The 18862-nt window shown below is 38.9% G+C and overlaps 1 protein-coding gene across 7 annotated transcripts in view; it reads right to left on the bottom strand.

Moving 5' to 3' along the window:
• The window catches only part of PPP3CA (protein phosphatase 3 catalytic subunit alpha), a 202824-nt gene that overhangs the window by 16702 nt on the left and 167260 nt on the right, over positions 1 to 18862 (bottom strand). For all 7 annotated transcript variants that reach the window (XM_052775541.1, XM_052775526.1, XM_052775570.1 and 4 more), the window contains exons 7-10: positions 17902 to 17979; positions 15946 to 16040; positions 6032 to 6157; positions 3305 to 3379 (exon numbers count right to left, since the gene is read on the bottom strand). In XM_052775541.1, coding sequence (XP_052631501.1) covers positions 3305 to 3379; positions 6032 to 6157; positions 15946 to 16040; positions 17902 to 17979 — 374 coding nt within the window. The remainder of the gene's footprint in view (positions 1 to 3304; positions 3380 to 6031; positions 6158 to 15945; positions 16041 to 17901; positions 17980 to 18862) is intronic.

Genomic DNA, 18862 nt, shown 5'->3' with positions numbered 1-18862 from the left:
CTGGATCAGCTTATATTGCAACCACTATAGCAAACAGGAAAGAGAAAGTACTGCAAGAGGAAACTATCAGAGATAAGAAAATTTGACCTATCATATCCTCTCATTTTTAAAGCAAGTGAAACCAAAAGGCCAATACAGGCCAGCAGGGACATATGGGATAAAGGGCACTACGATTGCTATTTAGGTTTTCTCCCACTAAGCATACACAGAAACTGCCTACAACAAATTGATCAGATCCCCATGATGTGTTTCCTTAAGCAAAAAAAAAAAAAAAAAAAAAAAAAGAAGAGAAAAAAAAGGGACTGCATGCTGTTGAGCATCCTGCTCATGGCTAGATGCAACATGCATGACTCAGAACGAAAAAATAATAATAATAATTAAAAAAAAGGGCTCACAAGAACACCATGCAGTGAGGTCAGGCAATACTGATGGGGCTTTGTTTTGAAGGGGGAAGTGAGAGGGGAAGACAGAGGGCGAGAAAGTGTAAGAGAAGATAACGAATGAAATGAATGATCAGTGCAAACCATAGTGATGGATCATTCTCATTACATGTGGGAACCCAGGTCAGGGCATGTTCAAACTGCAAGGAGAGAAAGGAAATCAGCAGTGAGCCCTGAAAACTACCGATGATATAAAAATAAGCAATGATTTTAAAGAATCATTCCATCAAACAAAACGCATCTGCTGTTGCAGATATCAGGCATTTCCTTCTATGGGAAATGCTGCTAAAGAAAAATATCAGTGGGCAAATAGGACTGTACTGCTGCAGTCCTCCAAGGAAGCTGGACAGAAATTATTGAAGAAGAATAGTGGACATGTTGAACCACTACAAGACTGTCAATATACAGCCCTTAAAGAAACAGTTTTAAGCTGATAATCATTCCAGTCTCTTTCATCAAGAACACAAATGAAATACATCTTGTCTTTTCTCCGCCAAAAGGCAAGACTCTAAGGAAAAAAAATAAGAAAAGAGAGGGAACTCAACTATCTCTGAGAAAAAAAGGATTTTCCTTTGTTGCGCAGGTAATACATCAGAACCCACCACGAAATCATTAAAGACATCAGCCTCTATTCAAATTTAAATCAACCCTCAAATTTACTTTTATGCCTGAATCCTCCAGTCTCTTCCATGTGTACGATCCCCACGAGCCCACCACTTCCAGTGGGCTGAAGGTACAAGCGTGCACCCACAGCAAGCCGCAGCATCAGTGCCATGGATCCCATTTTACAACTCCAAGGGGATTATCCAGGAAAGCAGACATGAACATACGCCAGCTCTGGTTTTAGCTACACATGCTAAAGAAGACGACATTTCTAATATCTTCCTTAACTTAATGTTTTATACAGAAAAATCATTCATACAGAAAAAACCTGAAAGCAGATTTAGACAACAGTAGTAGCATTACAGTACCAGGAATGGTTTAATTATGCCTCATCTGGAAACTTTAACACTGTTAGATATCGTTGTGCAGTACACACACATGCAAGCCCAGAGGATTTCAGCCTGTCTCCCTGCTTAGACACCTGCAATGCTGCAAACTCCGCGTCTGGAGGAGTGCTGTAGTAAAAACCACAGGGAGACGCGGTGGGGTTCACCCTCCTCCCAGAAAAACCGCAGTAGATGTGGAGACCTCCTGCAGCCGGAGAGGGCTGCTGTCCCCAAAGTCCCCTAATGCCTCGTCATTTCTGACTCTACTTTGGAAAACGTGCTCCTGAACCATAGCTTAAGGCATGGGAACGCTGACGCACTAAAATTTTCAAAAAGGGCTACAGGCATTGGCCTATCTGTACTCAATGGAAGTTTATAGTACAACTTTAAAAGAAAGTATTAGGCCAGCGCTGAATTAATTTAAAAATCCTTCCCATAAAGCCTTTGCTTTGGCATTGCATTCAGTGGGATTTCAGCCTGCACTTAAGTGCTTTCTTGAGCCAAGGATTTTAAGCACGTGGTTTTGTTGCTACTGTATTTAATTTGACACAGTTTTTACTCATTGTGTGCCTCCGTACTGTTTCACATGCTGCTTTAATTACACAGTAGCTACTTATTTAAATTTCATGAGAAAAAAAATTGGGCACAATATGCAAACAGGTGTTTTCTTCTCTCCACTGATTACTGGTTTCAATAAATTCAGTCTTTGTCCCAAGTCTTGCAAGATAATTGTTCACGTCCACACTCCGTGGTGGATGCAGAACAGGGAATTCCATCTGGCTATTCAGAGTAAAATCAAACTGCTATCATCCATACTCCTCTCCATCACAAAGGAAACATTTGTCAAAACCTGTGATCTAGCTTCCCCTTCCAAAGATTAAAAATAAAGACCTTGAGAGAGAAGTTTAATTATTAATTACAACTTCATTAATTATTTGTCTTACTTGAAAGTTCTTCATTCTCCCTGTTCATTCATTCTACCTACAAACATCCGGAGAATATTTGTTTTTTTTCCAGGTTCTGTTTTTTTGAATTTTTTAATATTTCTGTTCTTTTCCTAAATATTTTGTTTTTTAAACACTGTAAGCATTCCTAATAAGAATGTTAGGGATGCATGGGAATTTTTTTCGGTTTTGCTCAACTGAGAAGGGGCATTTTGGAGAGCTGCAATTTACTCCTGCACAGCCTAACAGAAAATAATGTCTAATAAAATAAATTGACTTCTAAGAATCCCCAAATTGCAAGATATAAAGTATCATTTCAGTCAAACCAACAGGTACAAGGCAACTTATCATATAAACTCCAACCCAAATAACAACAGAAGTGACCATTCCTCTCTTAGCAGAAATGTCAGGTCATAACATTCCTCTGTTTGCACATTTATTTTTATTGATTCTACTGCTTCTTAAAGCCTTTTAGATACACAAGTGCATTAAAAGAGGTGACTAATGAAATATTTCAAGTCTTCCAAAGTTGTGGTACTGATGTTTTGGAAGTAGCTCTGCAGGAAGCTTATTTCATTATAGGAAGATCATTTCATTGATACAATTAAACTTTCTATGGAAATCCCTGGGATCTTATGCATGAAATCAACATCTAACCTCTTTGTGACAACACAAACCAGATTTCACGGAGGGAAATACTTTTTTTTTTTAACCAAAAGAGTGAGACCAAGGAAAGGATTAGAACAGGACAGAAGATCTCTTACTTCTTTCCAAAGCATGCAGTAAACAAATCCACTGGAGTCTAGCACAACAGTGGCTTTCAGTGGCACAGAAATTAAATGGGACTCAGAAAATTATCCCACGGTTAGTAAATAAACTTTTAAAGTAGTTTCAAGGCAAACAATCTCAACCAAGGGCAGGAGGCTCTTACCATCAAACCCATCTTCCTCTGTCCCCAATTCATCATCCGAGCAGATGTTCAGCACGTTCACCAGCATCTCTGTCACTGAAATGGAAAACAAAATGTTGATATTAAGCTTTCCTGGTCTGATAGAGAGCAAACTCTAGCTGTAGTAGTGTTAATGAAAACTCAGTACAGAAATGGCAACCACTTTTTAAACAACATGATCTTGTTTTATGCATGTAGTAATATAAGCTTGAAGTGTCTTGTGTAGTTAATAAAAAGTACAGGTTTCCATAAAAATTGTTCCAAATATAACAAACACCACAACAAATAGACCTTAAAAAAAATTAATGTGTTTACGATCTCTCTTTTTGCAATTGTCAATGAACTAGGTAACTTTCGTTTTCGCCCCCTGAATACAGTTTTGCCTTTCACTCTACTTGGACAACAGACCTGACCACTCTCCTCCTGCTGCTACATTGCAGTAGGATTTGATTTCCCTGTTCAGCAAATCGAACGACATTGCAATTGAAAAAGTTACAGCAAGAGGGATCACAGAATATTTATTAATTTATCCAGGTTTTGGCCACTATACTTTCAGTTCAACAAAACATTAACCCTTGTAAGAGGTCCACAAAGGGGCAGTGTCCCTTGAAATCCAGGACAAATAGACTGGATGATCATTGTAGGTCTCTTCCAGCCAGAACTATTCTATATTCAATAGAAACGTCATTATCGGTGCAGTCAGAATATATTCAGCTTGCTTACTTTGCAACCTGGGCACAGAAAGGTCAGCCTCAGGCTACCCCTAACCTGGTCCCAGCTCTTTCTGGAAAGGCAACAGTGAGACACTAACCGGAGAGCGCACAGAATAAGAACAGCCAAAAAAAAACCCCAGGAAAAATCACAACCAAGGAAATGTAATTTAGAGATCAAAAAAGCCAAAGTTACGAGGTAAAATCATTAGCAGATTGAGAGAAACTCCACTACATCTACATGTAGTAAGCATCATTAAAAGGGTTACCAGGCATGTCTAGTCTTGCACTAGCTACACAGGTTGAAACTTTAATTTTTTTAATCAAGTGGTTATTAAAATCCTCTTCTGTGACAACTCTGATGGCTTGGAACATTAGAAGTGTGGGACAAAGCTATATATTTCCTACATTAGTGAAGGATTTAATATTTTCCTTTGACAGGATTAGTGGAAAGACTTTCCACATTAACAACAACCAGTGAAACTAACAGTTTCCTACCTTGGTTGGCTTTTGAGGGAAAAAAAAATCTATAAAAGAAAGGAAATAAATAAAAAGCTGTGTAGAACATCAACTCTTACATCCTTGAGTTTTGTTTTGCAGAGAAAGGGAAAACACTAATTTCATTTCTTGGGGATCTAAAATTTCCAAGCAATTGGTAAGAGTGACCACTGGAAGACATGAAGGAGAAAAAAAAAAAACCCCAAGAAAAAAAGAAGCAGCAGCATTCATGGTCTCAGAATCTCAACAAATCTGTGCATCCTGCAGCCCCACCTGAGGAGGCCACTGATAAGAAGCCTCTGAAAAAATGACGTCACAGAACATCTTACAGGACTGCAATGTGGACGGAGAACAGGCCCATCCTAAAACCAGCCTAGCTGAGTTTATGGCCAAAGAAAATGAAAGCATTTTATCTGCTTCACAAGAGTCTGCAACACATGTCAGTGTGGATTATGTAATGTCTCCATTAGTGGAAACAGCTGTCTATTCTTTGTTAATCCCTATTTCATTGTCTATCGGCTTTGTTCACAGAGACCTCAGGCATCTCACCAGCAGCTCTCCTCATACAAAAGAGTAGCTGAAAACAAAGCCGGTGATGACTGCAGGTAAGAGCCACAGCTGGCTGTATTTCCAGTTGCCTGTTAAGAGAGAACTGTTATTCCAAGCAGCTTTTAAGAGTTTATTATAGTTTTCTGGCAGTAATTGCTGTTGCAGCAATATACTATAATGGATGGATCAAAGCAAGCTTCATCTCAGGCCCTGAATAAAATGACTTGGGGTTTAAGCAGTTTGCATTATGTATTCATTTAGTATGTTAGACCAAAGTGTTTTCATGCCTTTTGTGTGCTTGCCATTCATAGCATGAAGTTGTCTTCAGGCAACATCAAGAGCATCGTGTTTCAATAAAACATCATTTATGTTCTTTAGAGCCTTCTCGCCAGTGCTGAGGCACTGTATGCCCTGGGCAGAGAAGGGGCTGAGGAGCAGGTTTTCCTTCTTCCTGCCATGTCTCTACTCTCTCCAGGAACAGTTAACCAGACTGGGTCTTAGCATCACGAGCTCTGTGTTTTCTGGTGAAAAAGCAACCCATGGTCTTATCAGAAAGGTCAGCTGGGTAAGGATGTAACCATGATGTAGTGAAGTCTGTTGTGACGGCACTTGAGCAGTAAGCAATACCCAAGGGAACACCCAAGAACTTATAAAAGAACAACTAATAAGAATTTTATTCAGTGAATGCACCTGCAACGCCATAAAATCTATTTCTACAGCAGAAACATAACAGTATCATAGCCTGGAAAGAGTGGAAATTATAAAAACATAAGAGAAGTGTGATTAACAATTGGTAATTGCTTGCCCCTCTGAGGCCCATTTCTTCAAATTTGTCCTTGAAAGCAAGTCATCTGTCTTCAACTTATTCTTGCCATTTCAAATAAATGAGGCGACATGCACAGTGACTAAGAAACCGTTTTGCAGTTTCTACAAACAGAGCCAATTTACGTACCTTTCTCGCCCACAAATGGCAAGGACCAGGTAAACACATCCATGAAGTTTGGAAGCCAGTATGGATGAGGAGAGCAGTTGAACTGTCTGATATTCATAACGTTGTTCTCATATTTCAATACTGCAGCTAGAAGGGAGAAAGGAAAGAAACGAGAGACATCAGCCACGCGCGTGTGACTGGCTACCGGACCAGTAACACTCACAGCACACACAGCCTGCAGAGCTGCTCATCAGCTTTCAACCACTTGACCCAGCAGCAGCAGCAGCACTTGACTGCTAGTTATGATAGAATACAGCCTCAAAGAAGCTGCAAGCCATTTCCAGTCTGAAAGCGGTGTCGCTAGCTTTCCCTGGCACTAAGGTGGGTTGGTAAGTGAATTAATAACTCTGAATAGTCACAAACGTAGGCTCTGGGATCTGCCACCAGCAGGGAACGAGGCAGAGTATCCACAAGCACCCATTTCACACAGTTATCTGAGCTCCTCACAACCACACTTTGGAGATAACAGAGAAAAGCATTCATCACTCAGAGTTTGAATGCTGCTCTTCCAATGAACATTTTCAACATATTTCATTCATAGTATTGTACAACAGATGATACTTTCTTCTCATATTATTCAAACGCTAGGCACACGAGACTGTGCTCCCTATAGTATGAATGAATACTAATACGATTTGTCTTACGCCATTTAAAGTTCACATCATTCTTGTCAACAGACACACACACACACACACGCAAGAAGACTATGTTTGCTAAAGGGCAGAAATACAGATACTTATGCCATAGCCAATTTTTAAAGCACTACGCCAAGTTTAGTGTTAACCTGTGTTAATGGACTTCAGGTTTGTATCTGAAACAGGATCCGATTAACCTGTTTTGCAATATTAATAGAACAAAGTAAATCAGAGTATTACAAAGCATATCGGTAAGAAACAGCTATTTATTTCTAGAAGAGACCATAGCTGTACATAGGCCCAGTGCAGTCAGAAGTCAGATGAAAGAGGGAAAGGCTGAATGTGGCTTGGGTATAACTGAGATGGCAGAGAGTACAGGCAGGAGAGAAAGGGACAATATCAATTTGGCTAGGAAGGAGGAAAGAAATCATGTTGAAAATGTGGCAGATAAAATACAGTGAACTCTACAATAAGCCTACATAACTGCCCTTATCAAAACTGATTTTCCAAAGCATGAAGTTTGCCCAACACTATGCTAACACTATGTTCCACACCAAATCTAGACTTTCATGCACTTTTAAATTTTTTGTATAGCAACAAGTGGTTATTAAGGTGCTGTAGATTACTCAAACCTCAGGCCATTCATTGAGACCACTTGGAATAACACAGAATGGGGGTGGGTTCAGCAGCTGTTCGTATTACAGGTCTATACGTTAAATTAATGTGTTGAGGGAGAGCTTTCAATAATATGGTCTTTCAATAAAAATCATCCAGTCCTGCTTTCTATTGTTCACTTTATGGGCCAACTGCCTCAGCTTGGGAAACACTAAAACTAAATCTCATTCCTTCCTTCTCCTTTTTTTCTTTTTTTTTTTCTTTTCTTTTCTGTCTTCTTGCAAAGACGCATGTAATGTAAAATCTTAATAATGCAGTTACTCAACCTGGTAACAGTATCTCTAACCTAATTAGGGTATATTTTAATTTTCAGAATCTGTTTCCTGAAATTCAGTAATTTCTAAATTGCACAGGCACAGAATACATCTGTTCTTGGATGTGAACAGAGCCATTTATGAAATAGAAGAGCAAGTATTTCTTTGCTCATGGAGAAAAAGGTAATTTTGACATGACCACGAAAACCAGAGGGACTCATAACTATCCTGAACACAAAGACATAGAAGTTTTTAAACAATACAGTTACAGGAGACTGCAGGCAGGATCTGTAATCAACATGGGACTAAACAGTCAACACAAGCTGAAGCTTCCATCCACTGTAAAAGGTGCTGGCACTTTACATTTTTGTTACCAGAAAAATAAGGGTGGGGTTTCACTTTTAAAAAGACAGCTCAGTTAACTTTACATGAAGTAAATCTCACCACTAGCATTTACATATAGTTCTGAATGCAATCGCCGCTCAGATGCTTACTCTCATGTAGACAGTGCTGACTTCACTATGTGCTGCTGGTCATCACCCAATTTTGTAACCATTCTAGTTCTGTAGCTGAAGATGAGCTGTCATCAAATACTTTTTATGCTAGAGACAGTATACTGCACATGCTGGAAGACATGTATGTAACTTTACATAAATCATCTTCAATTTACCTTTTTAAGCTAGGAATTAAGCCATCCTGATGAGATCTAGTAACATGTGACCTTCAGAATGGTTCTCCTCAGCTTTAGTCAAAGAAAAATGAATCAAGAAAGCAACATGATAATGCCTTCATAAATGATGAAACATCATGAATCAAAAGTACTTCAGAAATATACCACACCAAAGACATGTAGAGAAGGAGGTATATCATACTTTGTTTTCCCCTTTCCTCCAGCCTTCCCACCTGTGGCTCCCTCGGGAGGAACATAGTTCCAGGGGCTGGTTATCATTTAACAGCCAGCAATGAAGTTGCACAACTGCAATATGACACAGCACCATAGGAAATGCAGCGTATTGCAACGTTGACTGAAGGGGGTGACAATTTCTTCTGATTATTCATCTCCTTCCATTGACTAAAGTGTGTGTCAATCGGAGAAGAAACTTTTTTTGATGCACTAGACTGTTGCTTCCCACAAAAACTGAATAGGTTGCTAAATGTCTTCCATTTTGTGCCCAATGAGAATGTCCAGAGTGACCTGGGATTTTCTGAAGCCTACTCACTGACAGACACAGAAAACAGCTCGCTAACATTTATGCAAACTTCTGCCAGGCAGACACCCTCCATTTAAATAAACCACATTCGACTCTTGCCCATCCTAGTCTGACAGTTGGCAGCCATTCTGCTGCTCAGTAAAATAAAAATGGCTTAATACTGCTATTAGCAAAAAATGAGAAAACTAGTGTCGATGCTTTTAATATTTCCATCACTTTTTGGGTGAAATTACATATGGCAGATTTAAATTCATTCTCCTTCTATTACAGTGACACAATTGCATAATAAAAATAAATAGTTTGTGGCTTTACAGCAAAAATGAGTCAAAACCACAAAAAAGGACCACTTAATGGTTGTGAAGATTCATTTAGAAGGACTAAAACTTCAAATTCATCATCTCAGTGAGCTGAGGTAGCTCCCCTTCCCACTATTTCTTCTATTTATCCATTAAGTCTATTTCTAAATTCTTTGCAAGTTGAAAAAATCATTTTTACAAGGAACTTTTAAAACCGGCCTCTAAAAAAGCCTGAACCATAAGCAGAACAGTTGGAAAACATCAAATTAAATATAAATGGCTTTAGTTGGGTTTGGTTTTTTTTAAGGGAAGATAATTTATTTTGAGATTACTGTAAAAAAAACCCCCAACTTCACACCACTTTAATTTATATACCTGAATATCTTACAAAAGCACGTTCCAATAACAGTATTTAAAAACTATTCTCCTCTGTAAATGACCTGTACAGCTCCCCCACAAATGACTTCAAAAGCTACTTGAAGAAAAATAACACTATACAATAGAGCAGGGTAATAACAGAGACAGAATTCCTCTAAAATAACACTATTCTTAAAAGAATAAAATAAAGTAGGGTAGTTACCAGTATCACAAATACTTTTCTGAATTTTTAATTTAAAATCTTCCATTTACAAGCACAAGGTAAATAATGAAGATGATATTTGACATTAAACAAACTGGCTTTTGTTATGATTGTGCAGTTCTGACTACTGCTTAGTAGTCAGAAGAAGAAAACTTCACCCGGATCAAGAAGAAAATGCTTCTCAGATAACAGCAGGAGTGCCCCTGAACTGTTCTGGCCCCTTGCTTTCTTTTGGTCATAGCTCTTTTTTTCCCTCTCTTTTGGCTCAGAAAAGGTTTGGGGGTTTCACCTCTGCTTCATTTCTTAGTCCACATTAACTTGATGCCTAAGTAGCTATAGGAGACCCCGGCTACCCTGAAAGAGGAGGAATCTTTTGAAGGCTATATGACTACAGGCCACACGGTCACTGATGGAGGAGACAGAAGAAAGTGGGTTGGGTTCCTTTGGTTATGAAACCCGTAACTGAGGAAAACCTGACTCTTTTCAACGTTTGCTTATTATTCCAGGCTGCAACCTCTATACTTTTCTTTCCAAACGTATACTCAGACAGATGCTAGCAGAGCAAGCCACCAGCCACAGTTTTATCATGTATAATCACCAACCAGAACAAGAATCTTATTTTATTATTCTTAACAGCCACACACATTTTAACCTAATTTTGGTACTCGCTGTTGTAAATGAGTTTTAGAAGCTAATGTTTTGTAAAGTGAAGATGTGCAGATATCCCAAATGACATTATACTTCTTCCCAGTGCTAGTAAACTGAGATATCGGATGCTGAAATCACATCAGAGTGAAATGAAACACTAACGCAGCAGGCGAAGGGCATTCGCACTGTTTAGCTTTAAGCACTTAACATAGGTACCTGGGGCTAGAAATATGGGTGGTGAAAAATGTGCAGGTAAGAAACCTCCTTCCTTCAGCTAGAAATGGGGACAGCTCTTCTAACCTTCTCAGGGTCAAATATAAGCACTCAGTGCCATCTGAGACTCCCTGGGATATCTCCTTGTTAAAGTTGAGCCTGGATTGCCCCTGTCTCCTGTGTCATACCTGTCAGATCTGAGTGGATGTCTCAGACCCCTCTGGCACCTCAAAGGGCGCTTTAAAAGCCTCTATGTTGGGAGGTGGATTAAGGCCTTAAGCAATGTGAACAACATCAAACTGTGAGACAGATAGTTCAGAATTACCCAAAGACATTACATATCCTGCTTCAAGATCTGCTGAATCATTTTTCAGTATAAATTAATTGATAACATTTCAATCAGAGGAAAAAAAAAAAAAAGAGCATGGTAGAAATACTAGCCCAGAATGAACCACTTGTTTTTAGACAAACAATCTCAGAATAATTTTAGCAAACAAGTTAACTAATTTTCTTGTAATTTTTTTCAGAAAACTCACCCTGTATTTAGAAAATAAATGCAGTGAAAGTCTCTCAAATTCTTCATACCTAAGAAAGAATTTCAATTTCTGATTTAATGCTGAATTAACTTCAGCATTTACCGTGCAACTGGGAACAGTGCCTTCTCCTCCAGCAGAGTTGCTAAGTAACCACAGCGTTTTCTGCCCAAGACAGGTCAGGGATAAGGGTTAGTAAAATGCTTAAGGAGTTTAAACATTATCAAAGGAAAAAAAATGATTTACTATACAAGGTAATGATGTAAATAATCTGGTACAGAAGCGGGGCTAATTGCAGTTGGGAAAATCTTCCCTTACAGAATTCTGAAGATTTTTATTTTGCATGTGCAGTTGCATCTTCCAAAGAAAGAGCGCAATAGCGTTCCAGATTTTACCAATAGACTGCAAAAATCACTTCTGGCAAACTTCTCTGCATCGGCAATAAGATGACCTAGATACCCTGACAGCTCCTCTTTAAAAGCTTTTGTTTCCATGACAAGGCATCATCACAACAGCAGAGATAAAGCATGAAAGAAAACTGATAGGGCAAACAGAAGGTTACACCACTTTTCTTTCTCCCAAAGTGCTATTATTTCTCAAAGATCATCCTTGTCTTCCAGGTATATTACTCTGCCTTTTTCCAATACGAAAATAGTTTTCCTGTTAGATCCATTTGGATCAGGTACATTTCTTAACATGTATCTATGGTATGCCACATGCTTGATACTTTATACATGCTTCATTGATATATTTCTTATCCGATACATTAACAAGCATACCGATGTACAGCTGGTTTTGATTTTTCTAGTATCCCAAACTCCCCTGCATACTTTTGTTGTTTCTTTCCTTCATCTGCTTTTCCTTTCAGCAACACCATGTGTATGTTGTGGCATGCTAGGAGAGGCATCACGTTATTTTTTTCGATAGCTTCAGATTCTTGGGTGGTTAACTCACCACTACAAAACCTAATCTTTTAAAAGTGTTCGAAAGATAATAGTCTGTCTTTAGACAGCTAGTTAAAATTGTTCACTCAGCCAAAAAGCATGCACTTACTGAAGTGACAGCCAGACACTAAAATACCAGACACTAAAATATGAAGTATTGCTAATGATTTACAAATAAATTGCCTGCCTCTGTTTAACTTCTGTAAAATCTTTCCCTTTTTTGGGGTGGTGGGGTGGGGGCATGAACAGCATTACAGCAAACCCTAATTAAGGCATTAAGAAATATTAAATACAGGAATGAAAGTTTAGACATGGTGCAAGGCCAGCAGATCATACAATGCAGTAATTTTTGGCACCCTCTTATTCTGTTGCTATAAAGAATTTCTCCTGGTGGTGGGCACCCTTGAATCCAGGGGTAAACCTGTACTTATACAACTTTCTCAGAGTTTCTTGATCAGTATAACCTTCCTCCAAGGCCCTGAAGTCACAGGTAACTTATTACAATCCAATTAACATTTATCTTCTTGCATGAGGAGTTTTGATCCTCTCCAGAAGGCGTAGTCTTAGAAAATCATCAATGCACTGACATTTCTTGTAACAAGTTTTAATAATAATCTTAAAGTATCTTTTTCTTTATGCCTTTTAATAATATAAATGAAAGCAGAAATGTTTGAGAAAGCTATGAAGACGCTGAACAGAAGCTCAGAAGTTGCCAAAGAACTTATGTGTAAAGTCCTCCCCTTTGCCAATGCTCTCCATTAAAATGAATATGGAAGGCATTAATAACAATAATGAAGGATAGTCTTGGAAAGAGGAGGGAGACTAGGCTCCCCATATCTAGGCAGTTTCTGAGTCTCTGAATCACCCCCTGAAAGCATACCTCTGTCTCCATTAACAACACAGGGAACCCCTGACAGGAGCCTCGTAATTCAAAAACCTAACTTTGGCACCCGAAGTTGTGCATGTGTGTGGGCCGGGGTTGCGACAGGACCAGCAGCTGCATGATGGATGAATTACACACGCAGCCTTCACGAGGCAACGGCCAGTGACCAAAAGGATACAGAAAACTCCCTTTGGTGCCAGAATCCAGCTGAGCAAAACCAAAAGCGGTTCCTGTGGTGGGTCGGTACTGTGAGACAGCCCACGCAGAGGGTCTGCAGCAGCTTTATTAACAGCAGATATGCTGAACATGGTCTGGTCTGGGTAGCTTATCTTCAGCTACTCCTGCTGAACCTCCTTTTGCTCTGGGAATGTTGCTTCCCTACAGATCTTTGAGGACATATCTCATCCCTGTGGCTGCTCTCCAGTGGTGTCTGAATAAGCCCTTGGATAATGTTGGCAACCAAGCCCACTCCTGAAGTGCTTTGAAGAACTACAAGAAAGCATATCTGCTTTAATGGGTATGAGAACTATCAACCTGGGGTAGAAAATGAGCATTCCTAGCCCCTTGCAGCTTTAAAAAAAATGTATTTATCTTAAAAAACACTGCATTGAAAAATGACCCATTCATGTCAGTGGGAGATGGAGCCTCTCAGGAATTTATTTAGGTTGACTTTATTAGCTACTAACCAGAAGCATACTAAGAATGCACACTAGAAAGGAAGGCACTTGCTAGTAGGAGAGTAACTCTTTTTCCAAGGCTTGACAGTAACCAAAACCCCAAATGATCTGTAAAAATCAATCAGGTTCTGCACCAGTGCACGATGAGTCAGCTAGAGCAACTGTCCTGTAACACCTCTGGATGGAAAAGCCTTCCTTTGCCTCCTGAAATCAGTCAGTCAGAAGCTCTGTGTTCCTAGTTAATTCATCTGCTGCAAATCAAGAAGCCAACAAGTAGCCATGTTTTGGACTGATTGAGGATGATGATGTTTTTCTTCCTTGAAGAGGGAAGCAAGCACCCAAACACTATCCAAATGAAGATGCATGAGCAATGCAGCAGGAAAAACTATGCATGATGTACTTTAAATGCCAAGAGCCAGTGCAATCAGTCACATGAAACAATGCGTCAAAACTTCTAATGAGAGAAAAGGAGGCAGTTAAACGCAACAGAAATTCATTACAAAGCTGCTAAAGGTCAGCCTCTAAATTTACAACAAGTCATAAATTAAAGAGTGGTACACTGGTGCCAATCTCACACCACTGCTGATTTGCCTGAGCTCACTCAGAGTGGATATCGCCAGCAGCACACCCAAACTTCAGCTGTGACCGCAGATAACCAGTGCCTCTCAGCAGCTGGCCTACAGCCTTTCACCAGAAAAGGTTTTCCACCAGTTTTAAGACCTGCCTGCCATAATGGAGCATCCTGGAACAAGGCAAATGACCCTCTCTTCTGAAACAGATAACGGAGAGGCACTTCTCTTCACCACCCAACTCTATGGTTTCAAATTGAAGATTTTGAACATTATAAATCATTGCTTCACATTCAACATTTGCCTTCATGATGAAAATCTCACATTGTTCACCCATTGCCTTCAATGTGCACAGAACTGCCTCCATGCGTTAAGAAACAAAAGGTGAACACTGTCTGTCACTGTACTTGTACAGACCTGTCACCAGTCTGCCTTCTACCCAAAGCAGCCAACTCAGAGAGTAAACACACTGTTTCACCAACAGCAACGATGCTGCCAAGAAAATTAACACATTTCTTGTTTCATCCTGTGCTTTCTGGGTTGGTAGCAGAGTCCCTATATTATTTACTTTTACAAAAGTCGCTACCGACAGCTCTGCTTACATGTTTTTTGCAGAATGCTCTTATTAATTTTTCTTAAGTTAACACGCATATTGAGAACACAGAAGTGTACAAACCCCATTATCTAACAGTGAAGTGTTTCCTTGCTTTGCATACAGTTCATAGCATAACAGCTTTTAGATTATAAGTTTATAATATAAAATGATGCCTGAAGAAGCTTTCTTTTGCAAGTTTTAAAAAAAATAAATTTAAAATTGCCTACTTCCTTTGCAGGCAAGCATCCAAATTAAAAACGTCTCTTCTCAAGAAAGACTGATCTCTTTGCAATGGAGCTACTTTCAAGAATATCGTTGAGAAAAAAATTATTTTGTTTTGCTCACAGAGGAACACAATTAACATTAACTTTACTGGGAATAGGAGAAAGTAAACATTACTGCTCATTTCAAGATATAGGAGGACAGGTTTGTTAGAATGCTTTATTTTTAGAAACATCATTTTTTTTCACAGTTCATTAGAGGAGATTTCAGGGAATGCAATAAACTAATAAACTAAGAGAAGCTGCAAACACTTGTATTCAGAGGAGTCTTTACAGAGTGACCAGTGACTGCTTATTTGTGCAGTAACCTTTTTTATTTTTTGCTAATGATATTTCATTTTGTACGTAATGGTTTTCAAGTGATTAAAAACCCCAAAACATAAAGGAACTCGGACAATATCTATCCCATGCTTTATCCACTGATGATCTGTCAAAGTTTGTTAGCTGACTAGAGGGTTCGCATATACAAACTCCATTAATTTTATTGGAAAGGAGCAAAGGGACAAATAATTAATTATAAGGAATGCTGGACTCTGAACATCTCGCCCACGGCATTTCTTAATATACTTCTCTTAGTTAGTAGAGCTGTTTTCAGTTTTGCTTCCTGTGTAACATTTACTTAATAACTTGCAGTCAAAATACAGAAATATCTTAAGGCGTATTAAAATCTACACTTATGTTGAGAGGCATACATCTGCCTGTAATCAATTTAATCAGATTTGTATTATGTAATAAATGGAATGGGCATGAACTAATAAACAGAGGAAGAAAATGGGCATGAACTGATAAATAGAGAAAGGAGTGAAAAAGAAAGCCAATGTAATATATTTGAGTAAAGAGGACTACAGTCTACTGTATAGTAACAGGAATTAAATTCTTACCTTTGTTATTGTATACATCTAGATAGTTTGGTGCTGAAAAAATTGTGATTAGTGAAGGGAAGCCTGTTGTTTGGCTTTTCCTGTACATACGATACCTAAAAGGAAAGAGAAGATACTAATTATTGCCCAGTGTTGTATGCATGTTTGTCACTGACCAAATATAGTGCAAAAAACTGTAGTACATTACTGCACTGGCTGTTAACAAATGCCAAGACAGAAAAACATGCATATGTGCTTTTTAAAGCTGTGGAAAAAAATATGTCCTGCAGGCTTATTCATTCTATCCATTTGGGATGGCCAGGGATCCACACCATGCTTGAAAGCTGTGTCTCCATCTGAACTTTCGTGAGCCAGAGGTGATTTTATGTTACGAATTCGCTCGGCGCCTGTCCCTGGAGCCAGGTGGCCTCTATGTGCGTGCACCCCAGGATGTTCCCAGACTTTCCCTGTGTGGGACTGTGGGTGAAGGCAAGCACCAGCACATGCCTTGGAGATGCATGGTACTGCCTTCAGAAGAGCATGTCCTCCGTGACCCTCCAGCTGCCTGCCCTCTCCGGGCATGCAAGCGATGGCAAGGCCAGGGGAGATGGAAAGTATGAGAAGGGGAGGGGAAAGAGGGGGGTCCAATATTTTCAGTGCTGTGTCTAATCTCATCCAGTCTATTAGCCAGTTTATTGATGCCTGCATGTTTTCATTACCTAACCTTGCTGCCTTATGAAAAATAAAAGGCTTATTGGACCAACATATAATCAATCAAGCATTAAACCTGCAAGTAATTGGAAGCAAACCAACGAAACAGTACTTTTGTCTAAGACACAAGTAATGCCAAATACTGCTCTTTAGTCTTCAGCTACAAGAAACTGAAGAATTTGGCAAATATCCACAATAGTTGCACTGAAACCATTGTATAGTTTCAGTGCAATCCCTTCTACAAAATTTTATTTTTCACCCCTTATTGGAAAGCAATACAATAAAAATGAAATTTCATTACCCTTGGGTATTTCATGCCAGTTATTTTTGGCAGAGTAATAGCTTGCTTTTAATTGCATTGACTTTTTAAAGTATGTGATAATTCAAACATTCAGAATAGCTTTTTATATGCACAGTGAATATCAACCTCATTCCTACAATCTTGCTATTTTATCTTTTATCACTATTCAGGTTGAGTAAAGTTTCTACCTCCAAATAAACACTTTAATAATTTATGCAAGTTATGCAAAGCTATTTATTCAGATACCAATCCTTCATTAAAATGTCACAAGTATGGTACATTTCAATGAATAGATAATTTTTTATAATTTTTTAAACTGGCATAAAAAATTCTGTCTTTACACTGGCTATAGTTTCATGAGGGAACCATCAACACCAGCCAGTGCTTGACCTGGATTGTTTTTGCACACAGTGTCTTAATAAACTCCTTAATTTCATTCATGGTACTCCTGCATAAAATAATTTTTGGCTATTGAGTTCCACAAGTTTGTTTTCTTGATAAAGTGTAAAACCAGTAGGCCCAGAAGTTTCAGGTAGGTGTGGAAGACTTAAGAGATGACAGTTCTGGCTTTCATGAGCCAAATCACTTCCCCAGGCATCGTGGCAATCGGTGTGTCAGAAGTCTCAGGCACATTTGCAAAACTTCTTTTTCTAAGCTGAATTTGTTTTCCTTCCCAAGTTTGGCATCCAAATAACTTTTGGTCATTTTATGCCACTTGAAATCATTAAGGCAAAGTAAGTGGGATATATGAGGATTCATTAAGTCCTGTAACTCAGTAATAATCATGTAAAAGAGATTCTAATGCCAGTGTATGTTTTTATAGCATTAATAAAAGATGAGAGCTGTTGCAACTTAAAATTAAGTTTTCCAGTTCACCATCAGTCAGTTGTTCTTTCTTTCCTTGCTCTGTTTGACAGCAGTAAGCCATTATTCATTTTTAGTGCCCCCTCTCCACACATACGTACCCAGCATCCTGGGCTTCATGAGCTCGGAGTATAGATAACAAGTTATTGTGCTGTAGGAATTCACATACAGCAGGGTAGCTGTTGGAAGAAAATAATAGCACCTGTTATGGCATTATCAGAAGCACCACATTTAGCTCCAGCTTTTGAAAAACGTTTCATCCAACATGCGTCATTCATGAAATCAGCCCCTGCTCTGCAGGCAGATTTCAGTAGAGACAACACTAGCAGCAGCAGCTTTTTTAATCCCACCCCATAACTGCGTGGAGAGGAACACTGGAAAGTTTCAGTTCATTACATAACAACAATCACCCTATTGCTTGTCAGAAAGAAAGTAATTTCTTTTATTATACTTTAAGATTCAACGTACTCCGAAAAAGAAAAATGTGATACAATGGTTGTTTGCAACAGAACCTCCTCGCCCACTAACTACAGTATGCACGGGCTGCTTACGGACACCAGATAGTAAGATGGTGTGCGGAAAGGGAGGGAGAAAGACACAAAGAAGGAGGGCAAATGAATCTCCAAACCAGAGATGTTTGGTCTTCTGAACTTTATCTCCTTGATAAACAAGAATTATCTTTCCCCTTGACAACTTAAAAAGTAAAATCTGTGACTTCTGAAACCCCCAAAATGTGGCCATTGAATACATCTTTCCCAGACATGTTCTACTGTCTGAGTGAACACAAAATCATTAGATGAAAATGGTGATAGAGGAATATGATAGAGGAAACGCTCATATTTTTCACTGCACGTGGACAGTGTTGCTTTCAAGGAGAATGAAGGAGCCCTTTCTTACAACCTCAGCACCGTGAAAACCATTCTTGCTGTTTAAGACACTGAACACATACGGAAGTCACATACAAGTAAAACAAACCATAGCATAACGTGAATGCAGTTTTGACAGCACAAGTGTGAAATATTACATTTTCAGAGAAAAGCTATTTAAAATTATACCTAAATA

Source organism: Harpia harpyja, chromosome 2, assembly GCF_026419915.1.
Source record: "Harpia harpyja isolate bHarHar1 chromosome 2, bHarHar1 primary haplotype, whole genome shotgun sequence".
Classification (NCBI taxonomy): domain Eukaryota; kingdom Metazoa; phylum Chordata; class Aves; order Accipitriformes; family Accipitridae; genus Harpia; species Harpia harpyja.
The sequence above is the reverse complement of the archived record's forward strand: the minus strand, read 5'-3'. Positions and strand labels throughout refer to the sequence as shown.